Consider the following 18,753-nt stretch of genomic DNA (forward strand, 5'->3'; position numbering starts at 1 on the left):
TGTTAAAGTTGATAATACGTATAGCAACTATATAACTGTTAAAGAGGGTACGGCTCAGGGATCAGTATTGGGCCCCTTACATTTTCTTTCATACGTTAATGACACGAGTAACTGCTTGAAATACTGTTCTTGTTACCAATTTGCAGATGACACTTGCCTTATCTCGGCCGATAAAGATCCTCAAAGAGCCCTTGACCTTATACAGCGTGATCTGGATATTCTTAATAAACGGTGTCATGATGCTGGTTTGGTATTAAACTCTAGTAAAACTAAATTGTTACTTATAAAATCACCACACCTACCAGACGTGCCAATAAGTAATTTAGTTGCTCATGAACATAATTGCTTACATGCCACCTACACCTCTGGATGCAGGTGCCCCACTATACAAATCGTTGATACTCATACTTACCTAGGATTAATAATAGACAATAAGTTTAATTGGAGCAGCCATATCGATCACGTATGCAACAAACTTAGACATTTTTTAGCTAATATGACTATTCTTAAAAAGCGAATTCCATATAAAGTTAAAATAATGTTATACAACTCATTAGCAGAATCTTACATTCAATATGGCTTAAGTAGCTATGGGCGTACTTATAACTCTTATCTTAAAGAAATATTCAAGCTGCAAAGAAGAATTTTAAGACTGATTAACAATAGGCAACTGTCTTCAAATGATGACCTTAAACTATTCAAACAATCTAATATATTACCATTAACTACTCAAATCAAATTTATGATTTTAAGGGAAAACTTTTTAACAATAACTTCTGGGAAGTAATAAAACATCCTGTATGCACTCGGGCCGTCGCTCGCCGCCAGCTGTGTACGCCGCGCGCAAACAATAGATACGGCAAGCGCACAACTACTTACCTGGTTCCTCGCTTGATTAATGAATTGCCTATTGATTTAAGAGATGAAATCACCTTAGCCAATATTAAGTATAAATTAAAATCTTACCTATTTAAAAATTTAACCATGTAGCAGTGTTCTTAATTTAAAGAATATTATTAATCTACCTACATATTTATTACTGTGAAATGATCGGTTACACCTTACATAATTCTTTAATAATTGATGTAAACTCGGCAATAGCATTGTAATATAAACCTTTGTGGTTTTCTCGTGCTATTTTATTGTAATTTTTGTAACGTTTGTGAAATGATAAATAAATAAAAAAAAATAGAACTGCAGCTCTACCTAAAGTCGATCTTAAAAACGTTGCTGTAACTACGGTGAAACTCACGCTATAAATAAGTACAATAGTACCTCCACAACACAACGATACCGGTTCTTCCATTTTAATGTTATTTACAAAAAAAAAAAAAAACAACCATGCCCCTCAAAGTTCCACTCCATTACCGACACTGATACGCTGTATGGTCCACAAGGGGGCGTGATCGCACTTTGAGAAGCACAGCGCTATCGGATAAATAAGTTCAGTTCAGTTTATTACTTTATCGTTGAATCAGTCGTGAGACTCGCGAGTCAGTGCGTCGACGCTTCTAACCCGTTTAACCAGAAGTGTTTTAAAGTTGATAATAAAATTATTTGTAAACATGTTTTGCGACATCCCCGACCTCGGAAGATGTTGTTTTTGCATGCCATTACGAAGGGGTATACTAACGTTTGGATATTTAAATGTGGTGAGTACAGTGTTGATATAATAATTAGTTTTCCGCCCCCGACGTTGTCTGGGTTTAAAGTTGAACTTATAAACGTACATTTTTTTTAATTTAATATCTTATACTGCCTTTGTGTAAAACGTGGGTTAGGGCATTTTAAAGCTGTTTTATTTATTTATTTTTTGTCATATTGAAGTTGCAACCATGCCACCTGATGCTACTGCTACCCAATACGTCTAGCTCAGGATATTCAACCCCAGATAATATTAGATACCTACCTAAATTCGGTGACAGTTTCGTTGTTATGTCTCAGATAACTATCTCCCTTTTCAAACCCTTCAAAACGGAATACAACAGTGTCCGAAACTGCTATTAGGCAGAAACAGGTGTGGGTGTTATGACCGGAGACGAACCGCAAAGTGTTCTACGAGCCTGTTCGTTCATCGTTTTTATTTTCTAGTTCCTGTGCTTGAATAGTTATTCGATGTGTGTAAGATTATAAATAATGAACATATAATGATACTGAACCCTCTGGGTGCGAGTTTGAATTGCACTTGGCCATTTTTTTTAAAGATTCTTTCTATGCTCACGGTCCCCACTAACATAGCCTGTGTCATGTCTTGCCATGAATACATACATAGACAAACACCCAAACCTAGAAACAGAAATTTGTTTTTTTAGATCTGTACTGCCGGGGTTAGTAACCGGGATCCCCTGCGCGTCAGACCGGTATGGTGACCGCTCGGCCATACGGGTGCAACAACAACAAATCTTTAACACGGCCATTATTGTTAAATTAATACCTATACGTATAATCGTTTATTGTTTACGTTGCTCATAGGCACGCTATAGAGAACTCCTCGGCTTATTTTAACATTATATCTCAAACCTCAGTTAACTCGATTTCAACCACTTCTCATAGAAGGTGGTGCAACCCTTTTCAGTTCGACTCCGGCGGCACCACCGCCACATCTATCTCTGCCTAAAACAGCAGTGTTAGGCAGACTTATAAATCATAAGTGTAAATTGAGCGCCTATTTCTTAAGTTATAGTAAAGTAATAATTTATTTTGTTGATATAAATAATACGATCAAATAGTAATTATTATAAAAACAAATGACTCAACTGGGCAAAAATAATTAACTTAAATCAAACAAAATCAAATCAGTTTACTTGCGATTAAGGTAATTGTTAGTTGTTACATAGTCGCTTATTCTGCCACTGAGTGGCTGACAAATATACGTGTCATCTGCTGTTAAACGTGATTTGATGTAACCTATGTCACACCCAAAAATCACCTCACATTATGAGGTATTTTTTTTATAATATAGAAGTAGCAGACGAGCATGCAGTCCATCTGGTGGTAATTTGCTTGTACCGCCGCTGGGCATCGGTAATCAACCCCAGATGGGATAATATTCCTACCTGAGGCCTCGGAAAAGTACTCCCTTACCACGCCTTTCAAACCAGAACACAGCAACGTTTAACACTGCTGTTATGAGGCAGAAATAGGTGTGGCGGTGGTGTCATGGGGTCGAACCACAAAGGGTTCCTTCAATATATTGTAACTATGTCATCTTTCCAGGTGTTCTCAGCGTTCATGGTCGGCATATACAGTATGTCGGTGCATATGGACATGGATGTCAGCCTCCTGTTCCACGGAGTGTCATCCGAGATGGATGACACCGTGTGTCTGGTGTTCTACTGCGTGGACATCCTGTTCAACCTGGCACTGGTGTATGGTGCTCACAGGGTAAGATAATAGAAGATTTTTTTTATAATATAGAATTAGCTAATGGAGCTCATCTTATGATAACTGGCCTCTACCGACTATGTGTAACCAAAAGATAAAGTAAAAGTTCAAGGAATTAACCTGATGGTAAGTAGCTACTTCCATCCATGGAATAGGCATTCCAACTTAGTCCTTAGATGTAGCTAAGCACCTGTGGCCTAGCTCAGAACTATTCGAATAGATTTATTATTTACTAGCTGACCCGGCAAAGTTTGTACCGCCTCAAAATCTATTTATCAATAATAAATATATTTCATATAAAATATAGCGTATTTTACTCGTGGATAATGTAGCTTTTGAATGGTGAAAGATATTTTAAAATCGGTCCAGTAGTTTTTGAGCCTATTCATTACAATCAAACAAACAAACAAAGTTTTTCTCTTTATAATATTAGTAAAAATTAGTGATAGTTACTTATTATAATGATTTATTGTTTATAAGTAAGACGCCGTTAGAATGTCATTAGATAATTTTAATCAATACTTATAACATCATTCAGTAAGATATATAATGTAAACACTGTTTTGGGAGTATATTATGTTTCTCTCACATATTATAGACTAGAGTAAGATGCCAATAGTATTTGGATCTCTTTCAGTTATATTGAACGAGTTATATCTTTGTTAGTAAAAACTTGATTAACTAACATGAAACTTTATAGGTCTACCGATTACCATTACTAAGTCGATATTAAAATAGAAAGTAGTCTTTCATTTTAGTCGCGTTTCATTTGCAACTCTCTATAGATCTCTACCACGGTACAAACACACACACATACAAATGTGCACACATATTTTTTTACACTTTTACACTTAACGCACTTAAGAAGGTTCACTTGTTTCGCGTAATTTGTTCCAAATCGATTCCTATCGAACTTTTTCAAAAAATTAAGTGATCGCTTCGGGAAATATTTATCCATGGAGAAGAATAGCATAAATCACAGCATCCATAAGTAGCATAATTGGCATAAAAAATAAATTATCACCGGGTTCGATTCCCGACGAACCAGCCATCAAAATGAGCTAATTTAGATTCATATTCTGGGTCAGTTTTTGTATTGCCTTTGTGTGTCCATATCCATGCCACAGGATATCCTAGGACTGTAAGTGTAGATAGCGTCTTTTTACTACGCTTTTATTAGGTTGACCTGTATGTATGTAGCTAGGTATATATGTAAGTATGTATATGTGTGTGAGTAATGGAATTTTTGAACTCGATTTTTACCCACTTTTAACGGCCAGTTTAATTCTAAATTTTTTCAAGAACCGATGACAATACACGATTTTAATCATTTTGTCCTATTTTCCGTATCAGGATCATCAGAATTGTCGAGGCGGCGTACACTTTTAATAATAAATTTAACAGTAACAATAATTCTCGTCAATCAATTTATTCTTAACTAGCTGACGCGGCAACTTTGTACCGCCTCAAAATCTATTTATCAAATACTTATATTTCATATAAAATATTGCCTATGTTACTCGTGGATCCAGTAGTTTTTGAGCCTATTCATTTCAATCAAAGAAACAAACAAAGTTTTCCTCTTTATTATATTAGTATAGATAAAAAAATATACCTATATAACATTATTATCTTCATCTATTTCGTTTTTTTAAACTATAATTTATTTAAATTACATATTTTGTAGCTAAACCTACGTCATAGGTAGATAATGAGTAAGTTGATCCGAGTACGTGGTGCTATTTTTCAGATTTACAATACTCCCCCCTCCATATCACACTTTATCACGAATCCGTCATTAAATGAGTTATGACGTCATACTACAAATTTGATAGTCTTGACGTAATTCGTTTTGATAATAAATAGTTAACGCATAGATAAGTATAGATATCTCACCGCCTTGTAATTGTAGGAAGCCATTAAATGACTTAAACAGCTGACAATTCTGTCAGCAGTTTAATAGCTGTCATGGTGGAATTTACGCGGGATAATGCCGATATGCGCAGTTGAGACACGAAATCGAAGAAAAAGTGCGAAGAAATATCGTTTCATTCATAAATGATCTAAAGACTACTATTTTTTAATATTTATCAAAAACGAAAATAATTGACAGTGACAATTGTCAAAAGGTTACATTTTATTGTCAGGAGCGAGTAATCTTTACTATTATAATCTATGAGTTAATGTTTTACTTCTTTAAATATCATCTAACTTCACTCTTTTTCACTGTACGACTATAGAATTAAAAATATTTATCTAAAAAAATGTGAGCCGTCACGGGACGCCTTGCAGATGTGAAACATCGACATTATTTTTTAAAAGTAATATGCAGAAAAGAACATATTGTGATAGGAACTAAATATGTCATAATGATAAAATAAAATATTACGATTTTTTCCAGATAACGATGACTATTTATTGAATAAACATTTATTTTCATTAAATACAAAAAATTACGAATTTATTTCAAATCGTGACTACTTAATTATCGCACAGTCGATTGCGCATGGCGACGCGTCGCCACACCGTACACACTACTGCATATAGACTGTATATATATACCATCGTATAGCGCGGCGACGCGTCGCCACGGCATGCGTCCCCACGCCAGAAATCGGTTTCACGTCCGGCTATAGATGTTTCACATCAATAAGCTTGTTTGTCCTCTCCCCCTCACCCACAGACTCTTTGTAAACACGTATTATTGATGAATGTTCTTAAACGAACTATAATAAGGCAATAATGCCCAACAATGTGAAAACCATGTTTGATTTCCTAAGGATCCGTGGACTGAAAAAGGTTGAGAAACGCTGCTCTAAGGTTTAGACTGTAGTGCATCATGCGGCCAAGTGCGCTGGTAGAGATCACACACCTTTGAGAACATTTAAAAAACTCTCAGGCGTGTGGTTTTCTTTATGATGTTAGACTTCGCCAATTTGAAAATTGTCAATTTCTAGTATGGAGAAATTGTCAAATATCGATCTTTGGTTGGCAAAATATTAGATAGACTGATTAATCAAAACGAGCATAAGTAACTGGTCATTAATTTTTAACAAACGTAAGTTTGAAAAATCAGAGTTACCTGGGATTCGAACTTTGTACCGTCCGATTTTCAAGCCTATCACCATCGATATACTACTAATAAAGACGCCTATCACTATTTCTTGTCTCTAACACTCGTATAAAACCGTTTAAAAGTCCCACTGAGCTACGTCGTTTTAAATTGAGAGTAATTGCGAAGCATTAAAGTTTTTCCGTAAGGAGTAGTTTCCAGAATTAGAGTTGAGTCACTTGAGGCATTATCCTGTTAACTCGATGTATTTTTTCGAGTGTGCACTCAACATCCTAAATTCTTGCACATGACAATCAAGTTTAACTGGTCCGACCGGTCCTTTGTGGATCGATTTAGGTTTAAACATTTGTAAATATTGTGTCCATATGATAAGGAAAGATGTGTTTTATGTAAAGGATGAATGAAATCATCAACCCATTAGTGTCCCACTGCTGGGCAATTTAAAGCAGTGATAACCTAGTGGTTAGGAAGATCGTGAGGAAAAGTGCATACCTGTGAAATCTTTAAAAAAATAAGTTTTCTAAGGTATATGAAGTCTACCAATTCGCACTTAGCCAGCTCGGTACAGTATGGCTTAATTCTTCTCATTCTAAGAAGATATCTGTGCCCAGCAGTAGGACAGAGGTGGGCTGAGTACGCGCACTTCACTTAATCATTTTTCAAATATCGGAGTTTCTTAGATTTGAACTAGAACGCCCAGAGATATGTCAAAACTCATAAACCTAAGCGACCTACCACCTTTCATAATTAATTTATTTTATTTTGTTTCAGAAAATATTAATATACATAAAAGTGTACTACAACTACGCCATCGCGACCATACTTCTGATGATTGTGCTCGAGATAATCAGTATGGCCACCTCTGACCATTTCGTATTCTTATATATCGAGCTCCTTGGGTTATTCTTCGCTGGAATATGTAAGTTATTTTATTATAAGTACATAGTAATAGATAATAATTATAATAACAAATACTCCGTGGCGCAAAATTATACCCTGTGTTACTCCCTTAATTTAGAGGAATCCAACGATACTTCAGTATTAAAATCAAGCCGTTTGGGCTGCAGGGTGTGCCGATGAGACATGCATACGCTCAAAAAAAAATCTCCGCAGTTGAGGAAAAATGACATATCCTTTGGTTATGTTGTATATTGACCGCTTTCTACACTCACAGCCCCACACTAGGAATCTCCGTATCGTGGCTGCTATTGACCCATACACAGACAAATACACAAACACCCAGACCCAGAAACAGAAACCTAAATGCCTTCATCATTTAGAAATCTGTCTGGCAGAGGATGGAACCCAGGATCCTTTGCGCGTTAGACCGGTATTGTGACCGCTCCGCCACGCGGGTCTGTGTGTACATATTGTTATGTTGTGACGTTGTACATATTGTTATGTTGTCGTGTTGTTTAGCTGAACCTTGGTCACATCTTAAGGATGTGTTCAATTAGATTCAATCATCACACCTCTGGCGGAACGACAGGTTTCCTTACCTCCATACCGATTTAAAGCGTGGGGTAACTAAGACAAATGAATGATAATAACACATGATTAGTCTCCTCACTTTTATCGACATAGACCACATACTTTTTATAATATAGAAGTAGCAGACGAGCATTCATATGTACCCGACCTCAGGTGGGAATCGGGTCTTGTCAGGGCTGATCGCAGATGTCCATGGGCGGCGGTAGCTACTTGACACCAGGTGGACTGCAAGCTCCACTACCACTTCTATATTATACGAAAAAAAACGGGGGAAAGAGACCACACTTTTTTAGTAAAATATTTTTAAACCCAAATGTTACATTAAAAAAACGGGTTAAATAACCCTTATGTGCAGTCAGGTATAAAACTCACACTATAATATTTATACTGTTTCTCTGTTTTGCAGGCCTACACGTCTACTTGTTAATCCTCACGAGGAGTCTCATACGAAAAATGCAGATATCAGAACAACACACATATGAAAACCAGCTGCACACTATTGTAAATGGTGACGTAAAGGTAGAAGGTAATGGCGTATACCCAAGCACTGTAATACCTAATGAAGTCGTCTAAAAACTATAAACTGAAGTATATGTGGCGACTTCGCAACTCACCAAGAGATGGCGCCACACACATAATTCTGAATCACGCTATCGAAGCTTTTTCAAAACTTAAATATAAATTATTAACTAAAATGGCCACGATATTGGCAAATCGATTTATTTGTATAGTATCAAAAATCACCGTACCAGTGATAGAAGTAAAAATTCTTAAAGACGTAAATAGAATATGTTAAAAATATGTAAGAAAGAAACAAACTAAAATGTTTTATAAATACAGCTCTGTGTTAATTTATATAATTGGAATTTTTGTATTTTTTTAAAATGTATAATGAATTTTAATATATTATTAGTTAGTAAGTACGTATATTTTTTATTGTGTAGAAACCAAAGATATGCATTTTAGAACAAATAAGTTTAATTTATTTTAATGTAAATATTATTAAGATATTTATAATAATAGGATATGAAATAAATCTCATTATTTTACAAGCTTTTTTTTATAAATGTACCTTAATTTACCTATATCCACGTAATCCCACTATTGGGCAAAGATCTCGCTTTACAGTGAGATATGTAATTGTGTAAGTCACAGTACTCATAGTCCACCATACTGGCTAAATACAAATTTGATAAACTAAATTTTATAGAAAGTGTAATTAAGTAATTTCAATTTTTTTATTGATAACACGAATCTCTTCGATTCGATAAAACAAAAATAATTGGTGCAACAAGTGCAAGCTGATATCCCAGGTGGCGGGTTCCGTATCATTTTAGCATTTATTATCTATTTTTAGCAGCTACAGAAACTCGTTTGTCTTCGCCTATATATAATAATATATGCTGTTTGTGTGACTTACAGCCTCTGTCCATAACAATATTGTTGACAGGATAATATCCATTATAGCCATTAGGTACTAAGTTTGCCCTTAGTAACCTATGATAAATCATTAATATTATTTTCTCGATAATATTGTATTTGTATAGTGGTAATCTTGAAATACTTGTGATAGCCCAGAGGTTACTCCTGATTCGAATTCCAGACATAAACTTACTTGCTTATCAATGTCATTTGTATGTGAAACAAATGTACGTGAATAACAGATAACCTTTCTAATTCGGAATTTTGTCATAACGTGACAAATGATAAAAAAAAATCTATTACCAAAGGAAGGAAGTGGGCAGTGTTGTATTGATCATAAGCGACTAGCATGAATTTTGTGCCCCTGGCAGTTAAAAGTAGGATTGTCCTTCCAGGGATTGAGTTTTATCGTATTAATTTATTTCATATTTTTTTTTCTTTTTCACCGACTTTATCATATATTTTCTAGGAAAACTTTTTTAATATGTTATTTAGACTTAACTACTATTATGTGTGAAAGAATATAATAAATGTTAAAGATTATGTACCTGACTCCATGAAAAATATATGAGATGATCTTTGATCTCTCATAATATATGTATTAACATTTTATTAGGTACCTATATCCCAAAAAACTACCTACAACAAGTGTTGAACTTTGTACCTAAACAAAATCGTATCATTGTAACATCCTTATACAAACAGGAAAATTGTTTAGTATCCTGTTACTATCTTGACGTGGATAATTGATGCCCTGACAACTAAGTTTTATGCGAAATATATATGTCGGAGAAGGACGGCTCTCATCGACATCATTGATAGAATCTATGGGTTTTGTGGGCGTTGTCATAGGGTAGATGCAGGCACAAATACAGTTATCACAGTATTTATTGTTCTTACGTTTATAACTTCGGATTTACAAAATAACTATACTATACTACTACTATTACTTTACAAACAAAGGATTTGAGCAGCAGGTTCAAGGTAGTGACTACACGCTCCAAAGCACAACGCGCCGCCACATACCTCGACTCCACTAGAGACCTCTTAAAGTCTCTGCTCTGATTCTAATACAAAAGCTATACAATGACTGTTAATTATAATTTAAATCAATTAACCCTTCGATTGATCAAGTACCAATAACATTACTAAAATACTAAAGTAACAGTATAGCTAAAGCTATATTAAATAACTCTGACTCTTCCTCCGACATATATAAAAAGGTAACTTATATAATCTTCAAATTCCAGTATTGTATTCAAAAAGTAGAAAGTAAAAGTAAAAAAGCTTACACTTATAAACTGGTGTATAACCAGTTTATAAGTGTAAGCTTTTCAGAAAAGTCATAGAAATTAATAATCACTTTATTGGTAAAGGAAGCTACGAGTATAGTAAGGAAAGCTACACATTGAAGAGAGTTCTTACAAAAGCTACCAAAAATAAGTGACGTCTACCAATTTGCACTTGGCCAATGTGATCTCTCACTGAAGGCCCGTTCCAACCAGTGGGACAGTAATGAGTTGAAAACTAAACAGAAAAAAAAATGTGAGCCGTCACGGGACGCCTGGCAGATGTGAAACATCGACATTATTTTGTAAAAGTAATATGCAGAAAAGAACATATTGTGACAGGAACTAAATATGTCATAATGATAAAATAAAATATTACGATTTTTTTCCAGATAACGATGACTATTTATTGAATAAACATTTATTTTCATTAAATACAAAAAATTACGAATTTATTTCAAATCGTGACTACTTAATTCGTTTAATCAGTGACTTCGGTAATAGTTATTGCGCATGGCGACGCGTCGCCACACCGTACACACTACTGCATATAGACTGTATATATATACCATCGTATAGCGTGGCGACGTCGTCACGGAATGCGTCGCCACGCCAGAAATCGGTTTTACGTGCGGCTATAGATGTTTCACATCAAAAAAACTCATCAAAACCAATCCCGGAATTAGCTACGCTCGAAGGGAATAAAGAAGCGTTATAAGTATAAACTTTGTTGTTGCAAATAAACAAACATTGTACATAATATATTATATATCTAGATCCCGTAGGCGTGCACAATCATTCCTATTTACGTTATTAAGTTGATATCAGCGACTGTTCCGTTGCTGTAATCAATAATAGCAGTTTTCACGGAATACTGATAATATGTAACATAATATAAACATGTATGTCACTTATGTACTAAATCAATGTTAATAAAGCCGTTTGATAACGCATGTAAAAATACTAAATGTGATCTCGGAATTCATTTTACTTGTTTGTTTACAATTAATGAAATGATTATTGGAATTTAAGTTTGATAAAAGTTTCGTCGGTAAATATGATCTTAGTTAAAAATACTTATGTAAGGCATTAGTATTATAGTTGAGTTAGTGGGTGCTCCTTGGGTCAATTTTGTCAAATCTTTAAAGGTAGACTTCTAAGACCACCGACACACCTATTTCTGCCTCATAACAGCAGTGTTAGCGCTACTGTGTTCTGGTTTGAAAGATGTAAGGGAGACATACTTTTTCGAGGCGTTCCAGCTTAGTCCTCAGGGGTAGCGGCGGACCTGTGGCTAACCTCAGGTAGGAATATCTAATCATATCTGGGGTTGATTACAAATGTACATGGGCGGCAGTAATCACTTACATCAGGTGGACGTTTTTAGTCCTCAGGGTTTGTTACGCACTCCGACCTCAGGTAGGACAACTGTGACCAACTCTATATAAAACAGGCGTTTTTTTTTTTATAATATAAGAGTAGCAGACGAACATGCAGTCCAGATGGTAAGTGGCTACTGCCGCCCATCATCTACCTTCAACATTAGCTACTTATTTGTCCTCATAACTATACCAAGCTCTAATACTTATAAATAGTAATATGTTAATAAAAATTAAACGCAATTTATATTGTTTTCAACCTTTTTAACAAACGTTTATGATTCATCCGATTTCTAAGTAAGAGCGATAAATTTGATAACATATATTTCCTGGAACGGTACGCGAGATGCATATGGGAATTCCACGGTAGCACTACCAATACATATGCATACATACCATTGATTCTGAGTGCCTCCGAGTTCAACGCCCTCGGAGTTTATTGTGGCTTTTTCCCTATACAGCCTTGCGCGATACAGTTATACTACACAACTCAGCGGTCAAAAAAGCTTTTATTATTAAAGCCTCAGATGTGGCAAAGAAGCAATGCAGTCATGTTGATTAACTGCGACTCATGGACAACTAATATAAATAATATTTGAGTTCAAGCTTTGCTCTCATACGCGGACTGCTGGACCGTCCCTGCTCAAGTCTACCAAGTAAGCCAGTGTTACTTCCATGCTCTCCTGGGTGTGTTCCTTTGGAGATTCCGGAGTCATTTTTGCAACGCCGAGGACGGCCATCGGAGAGGTTTTAGAATAAGAGTCCCACATAACCCTGTGTCGCTTCCACGGCACCGGGTACCTTTTTACAATCTGAACAAAAAAATACCTACGTTACTCCCTCAATTTGAAACCAATTGAAAGCTCTGAAACCAACCAATCTAACCAATTGACTAATAAAACAAACAAACATTCGTGATGTAACGAAAACCTTGTTGACGGCCAATGTTATTGTGTTATTTCATGAATAAAAATTGGCACAGTCGTACGTCAGACCATTTTTTCTGCAACATAGAAGTAGCAAAGAAGTATATAGTCTACCAGATGGTATCAAATTCCGCAACTGAAATAACCCTAGATAAGATTAGAAGAATAGAATTATGTTAGGAACCAGAGATCGGCCACGGATAGGTACTTTGCTTCCCCCTGAGAACTGAGTTGGAACTTCTCGCCTGGAAAAGGTATTCAAAGTTTTTTTTTATTATTTATGAGCAGAGGAACATGCAGTCCACCAAGTGGCAAGTGGCTACTGCCGACCAGGAATATCTGTAATCAAACCCAGATAGGATTGGATTCCTACCTGACGTCGGCAATAATTACTCTCTATCCGTTAGGTCTAAGCTAGAATGCCTCGGATAAGTATATCTCTCTTACCACACTTCAAACCAGAACACAGTAGAGTTAACACTGCCATTTTTAGGCAAAATTAAGTGAGGCGGTGCCGGAGTCAAACCACTGAGGGTTCTACTGGTTTCGGTTACCATATACATAATAAAGAGTATCATTATAATTATGACGTTTCACATAAGTAGTGTCAATGTATGTTATCGGATGGGCGTAAACACAGAACCAGTTGCAGCCTCGCAGTGATCCTCTTCGGGCGTATTAAATAAAATCAAGTTTACGTTTTTGTATCATTATTTCATTTCGTGAACAGTTTTCAAAATGCGTGTAGAGATACCACAATTGAAGAGATGTTGCTTTTGTATGCCGCTACGCCGCGGTCTTCTCACTTGGGTATATGTGAAATTAGTAAGTATTTTACTGTATTTACTACCCAAATAAGTGTATATAACTTATGATTTTTTTGTCAATCAACCCCTTCTGTGTAAAAAGTCCAATTCTTGTTCACAAGTTGAAAAACACTAGTGTTATTAAAAGCCAAATTTGAGTAAAATAATATCGATCACCATGGAATTAAGATCTAAAATAAGGCCAAATTGTGCTCGCAATTTTATTGTTACTGATAATGAGACAGACAAAAATGCAAAGATAAATCCGGAAAAGGGGCTACATAATTATAGAATTCATTCAAATCATTTTTTTTTATTCAAAATAGGTTCATTACTTATTTTTAAACGTCAGTACATCTACCGGCACTTCACAAGGTGTTTCGTTATGGAGAAGAAGCGGCGAAAGAAACTCCATAATAAACATCTTCTAAAAATTAATGTTATACTTATTTACAATGGTAAACTTAAACTAATGGTACATGTGAAGCTGGAGCTACTTCAGACCACACCGTTTTATTAGTCAAATAATCACATAATTTATCGTATACTTTTTTACATAGCCTTTGTTTAACGACACGTTTAAACTTTTTTTCCGTGAATTTCAATATTTCATTATCAATAATAAAATTGCGGGCACAATTTGGCCTTATTTTAAGGTAAAGTAGATATACTTTTCCGAGGCTTTCCAGCTTAGTCCTCAGCGGTAGCGGTGCATCTATGGCCGACCTTATGTAGGAAACTAATCTTATCTGCGGTTGATTACAGATGATAGGCGGCACTTACCATCAGGTGCACTGCATGCTCGTCTGCTACTCCTATATTATAAAATGGAAATATTCTCTAACTCCAACTCCAAACTAGAGGTTTGGAGTTTGGTTTGATCAAAAGCTATGGTGGTATAAGCGCTTGCACAACACACAAGTCAAGCGCTCTATCCACACATCTGAATTCGTGACGATTTGGCATGCGTGCAGCATTACATTACTATAACTATATAATATTTCTTCCAGGTGTTAGCTCTCATAGCAAGTTTATTTTTATTGGCCCACGCTATAGTATTTAATCGTAGAAGTGTGTCTGGTACGTTATATGCTGCTACAATTATCGGGCTGATCCAATTTTTATTGGAAATTATCTTCGATATCTTATTTCTGGTCAGCGCTCACAAAGTAAGTAATTAGAATAATTAAATATACAATATCTAATAGATACCTATAACCTGTCCCTGTAGTTCCGGGACCAGAATAGGGCTACGGTACCCCCTGCCCGTCGTGAGAGGCGACTAAAAGGAGGCTTCCGGGGTTGCGGGCGGCAAGAGTGGGAACTCGAACCGCCCGGCCAGCGGCCCCGGGAAGGACGATGGTATGTGTGGTCGCATACCGTCGTACGCACCAGATGGTGTGGCGAGCGCCAAGCTCACCTGGCCGGAGCCCGGCGGGGCACCGCGCTAAGAGGACTCCGGTTGCGTTCCTTTGGATATCCCGGAGCCCTCAACGCAGCGCAAAGGACGGCCACCGGGGGGGTTTTAGTGTGGTAAAAATCCCACATAACCCGGCGTCGCTCCCACGTTGTCGCGTACCTTTTGAAGGTTTCCCCCTCGATAACAAAAAAAAAGATACCTATAACCATTCATAGTACCTGTGAACAACAACCACAAAAATCTTGTACCATACAACAACAAGCTTGTGTTGTGGCTTTTAAGATCGTCGATTCCGGCAGCACCACCGACACACCTATTTCTGCCTAATAACAGCAGTGCTAAACGGTGCTGTGTTCTGATTTGGAGGGTGTGGTAAGGGAGACATATATTTAGGCATTCCACTTAGTCCTCCGTGGGCGCATATTTTGGTCGACCTCAGGTAGTATTTTAATGTTTAGGGTTGATTACATTTCAAGGGCGGCAGTAGTACTTACCATCAGGTGAACTGTATGCTCATCTGCTATTCCGATATAAAAAAAAAACTAACGTATTATCATGATACTGATATTTTCGAAGGTCGTAGACTTCATCGTACGATTGAAGGCAACTACATACATGTTTGGTTCGACTCCGGCGGCACCACCGCCACACTTATTTCTGCCTTATAACAGCAGTGTTAAGCGCCGCTGTGTTCTGGTTTGAAGGGTGTGGTAATGGAGACATACTTTTCCGAGGCGTTCCAACTTAGTCCTTAGGGGTAGCAGCGCATCTGGGGCCGACCTCAGGTAGGAATATATTATTCTATCTGGGGTTGATTACAGTCCATGGGTGGCAGTAGCCACTTACCATCAGGTGGACTGCATGCTCTTATGCTACACCTATATTATAAAAAAATGTTATTGTAATAGAATAGTAGTGTTAAGCGCTGCAGCGTTTTGAACTAAAGGGTTTGGAAAGTCCTCAGGAAAGACCCCTATCCTATTTGGGGTTAATAGTGGGTTTATAGTGTCGTATAGGTGCAATATGTAGCAGTAGTCATTTATTAGACGTAGTGTAAGATGGCTAAATTCGGATGAAATTCGACTATCCAATATCGGATGACCTTCACCGAGCTGGTTAATAGGTGAAAAGGTCTTTATATCGAATTAAATTATGTCAAGAAATATCTAATTTCATTTAAACTACTTTTCATTCATTAATCAGCTCGATGAAGGTCGTGTTATACTGGGATCCTATATTACTATTTCTTACACAATAAAAAATATATGGAATTTACTTTTCAGAAAAACTTCACGTATTTAAGGATATACTACCGATATGCGGTAGTCATGTTAGTCATTCAAGTCATCGCTGTACTCATGTTTATTGCGTTTGAAATATACGTTATAGTGGAGCATCCATTAGTCTTGCTTATGTTTAACTACATGGTTGAAATAACCTTCTTCGCGCTTGGACAGACGGGTAAGTCCAAAAATCACTAATCACTAAATCAAAAATCACTAAATTAATCAAAATATATATATATATATATATATATATATATATATATATATATATATATATATATATATATATATATATATTACATTATATGTATATATTAATATATATTTATGTTTATGTATTATAATATTATTCATGTTAAATATTATTTTAAAGTGCACGCTGTACGACCATCAGTTAACCATTCTCCAATCTCAGGTCTGCTGGAAGAAATTTCTTCAGAAATAAGCAGTGCCTTTGCACTAAATTTTAGATATAAGCTCTCTTTTGTATTGTATTTTTGTGTGCATAAATAAATAAAATAAGTGGGCTTGGAGTTGGTCATAATTAAATAAAATCATTATTTATACGTTTACTTTTTAAATATTTTGGTCTAGAGTCTAGACGGTCTAAATACCTCGTTATTGGTAAATAAAGGAAGTCAGGTTGTGGGAATTCACTTAAGAATTCCTTTTCATTACTTTTACTTAAAAAGTCGCAAATGCTCTTCATTATATTTGTGACGTCGTACAATGAATGTCATTTTCGTGCTCTTTAGAATGAAGAAAACTTAATTTAAAATTAAAAAATTGTTACTTTTGAAGTCACAAACAACAAAAAATACAACTATTTTTTCAATAACTAAAGGAATACCCATGGACTTGTTTTTTCTGTTTCATGAATATACCCAATATAAGTAGGATCTATTTTTTTAAAAGTGTCAACTGACTTTTTATGCTTCGATTCTGCTATGAAAATTATGTATTTCTTTCAGGGCTCCAGGCTTATTTCGTCATCCTCGTGCGAAGTGAGCTACTCAAATTGGAAAATAACACACAATTTGAATTTGTTAACCACACCAGTGAACCCGAATGTAAGGCGCAAATCATCGTCTAATATATAAAATGGATATAAAAAAACATATGTTTTTGAAGTAACCGGTGAAAGTAACCTTTTTGGTGTACCTACTATTTTTTGTAGCATTTAGTATGTGTTTATGTACTGTGGGCGTTCTTGGAGAATGGTATCGACTTCGTGCTTCATTTTTAAGTTTACGGTAACTTAAGTTTAAATTATTTATATATTAGAAATATGTACAACCTATATGAGGAACTGAGAAATTACCTTTTTTGTATTTGTAACATCTTTTTATCTTTGTTATCTACCTTATCTACCTTTGTGTTTGTGTTAAAGTAGCTGTTTCTGACTTTTCAATCAAGTAAAAAAATAATTGATGTCGATTTTATTTAATTTAAGAAAGTAAATAGTTATGTTTCAATTAACAATATGTAAATTATATTTAAGTTATAGTCACTTATAGGTATAAGTTTTAGTTATAAAAAATATACTTAGGTATATTTAGATAAGTATTTTTACTTTTGAAACAAAATATAGTCAAAAATCATTTATACAGCTATAATAACGCGTTATAATGAAATTGATAGATGCCACATGTTTAAATGCGTAAATTATTACGTGTAATGAACAATGACGTCATTGTAATGTATATTCTTCTATTATACACGTGTGATATGTATTAGTGTATTAAGTTGTACGATCCTTTTAATATTCTACTTTTGGTTATGACTTTTCTTAGATACTAGTGTAGAAAATGGGGAAGAACTGGAGTAGACACAAAAATAATACCACAATGCAGATTTGTGGTCCAAAATGTATGTACCTATATAAAATTATATACATGAATAAATTGGCTAGTAAATATTGCAAAAAATATAAAGCAAAAATATAAAATTTGCGATTCATTTGGTATGAATAAAGAACCTACGGATTTCCTCCGGAAGGAAGTGGTACCTACGACAAATCTTTTGGCCATCCCAACGCGTTTAGGGTTATTATTATAAACAAAAAGATTTAATTACATATATATACTTCGTTTTCACTTTTTTTTCGTAAGTCTGTATCAAATAGTAAAATAGAAAAAAATACAAATGTTGCGCATGGCTTTAATTTAATAGTTTGTTCTACTGTTGGCGTCTTAAACAAATTAAATATATTATGTTCATAATATGTAGTTGTCTTTAAGATAAGTTGTACACAGTAAAGTTACCTACCGGAGACAC

The 18,753-nt window shown here is 35.4% G+C and overlaps 2 protein-coding genes across 2 annotated transcripts; both read left to right on the forward strand.

Annotated features, from left to right (window-relative positions):
- The first annotated feature begins 1,429 nt into the window (after positions 1 to 1,429).
- Positions 1,430 to 9,000, forward strand: LOC140753139 (uncharacterized). Its single transcript, XM_073087587.1, has 4 exons — positions 1,430 to 1,652; positions 3,217 to 3,384; positions 7,229 to 7,376; positions 8,355 to 9,000. The coding sequence occupies exons 1-4, from the start codon at positions 1,566 to 1,568 to the stop codon at positions 8,519 to 8,521; spliced, it is 570 nt and encodes a 189-aa protein (XP_072943688.1). The 5' UTR covers positions 1,430 to 1,565; the 3' UTR covers positions 8,522 to 9,000.
- A 4,587-nt stretch (positions 9,001 to 13,587) lies between these two features.
- LOC140753212 (uncharacterized) lies at positions 13,588 to 17,610 on the forward strand. Its single transcript, XM_073087711.1, has 4 exons — positions 13,588 to 13,789; positions 14,781 to 14,939; positions 16,474 to 16,651; positions 17,448 to 17,610. The coding sequence occupies exons 1-4, from the start codon at positions 13,703 to 13,705 to the stop codon at positions 17,567 to 17,569; spliced, it is 546 nt and encodes a 181-aa protein (XP_072943812.1). The 5' UTR covers positions 13,588 to 13,702; the 3' UTR covers positions 17,570 to 17,610.
- Positions 17,611 to 18,753: the final 1,143 nt, after the last annotated feature.

This window comes from Epargyreus clarus, unplaced genomic scaffold (assembly GCF_041222505.1).
Source record: "Epargyreus clarus isolate Ecla_fem2 unplaced genomic scaffold, WU_Ecla_fem_2.2 ptg000001l, whole genome shotgun sequence".
NCBI lineage: Eukaryota > Metazoa > Arthropoda > Insecta > Lepidoptera > Hesperiidae > Epargyreus > Epargyreus clarus.

Coding starts and splice junctions, on each gene's coding strand:
- LOC140753139 (XM_073087587.1), top strand. CDS start 1,566: ATGTTTTGCGACATCCCCGACCTCGGAAGATGTTGTTTTTGCATGCCA. Junction 3,385..7,228: donor TGGTGTATGGTGCTCACAGG/GTAAGATAATAG, acceptor ATTTTGTTTCAG/AAAATATTAATATACATAAA. Junction 7,377..8,354: donor GTTATTCTTCGCTGGAATAT/GTAAGTTATTTT, acceptor TCTGTTTTGCAG/GCCTACACGTCTACTTGTTA.
- LOC140753212 (XM_073087711.1), top strand. CDS start 13,703: ATGCGTGTAGAGATACCACAATTGAAGAGATGTTGCTTTTGTATGCCG. Junction 13,790..14,780: donor CTTGGGTATATGTGAAATTA/GTAAGTATTTTA, acceptor TATTTCTTCCAG/GTGTTAGCTCTCATAGCAAG. Junction 16,652..17,447: donor CTTCGCGCTTGGACAGACGG/GTAAGTCCAAAA, acceptor TATTTCTTTCAG/GGCTCCAGGCTTATTTCGTC.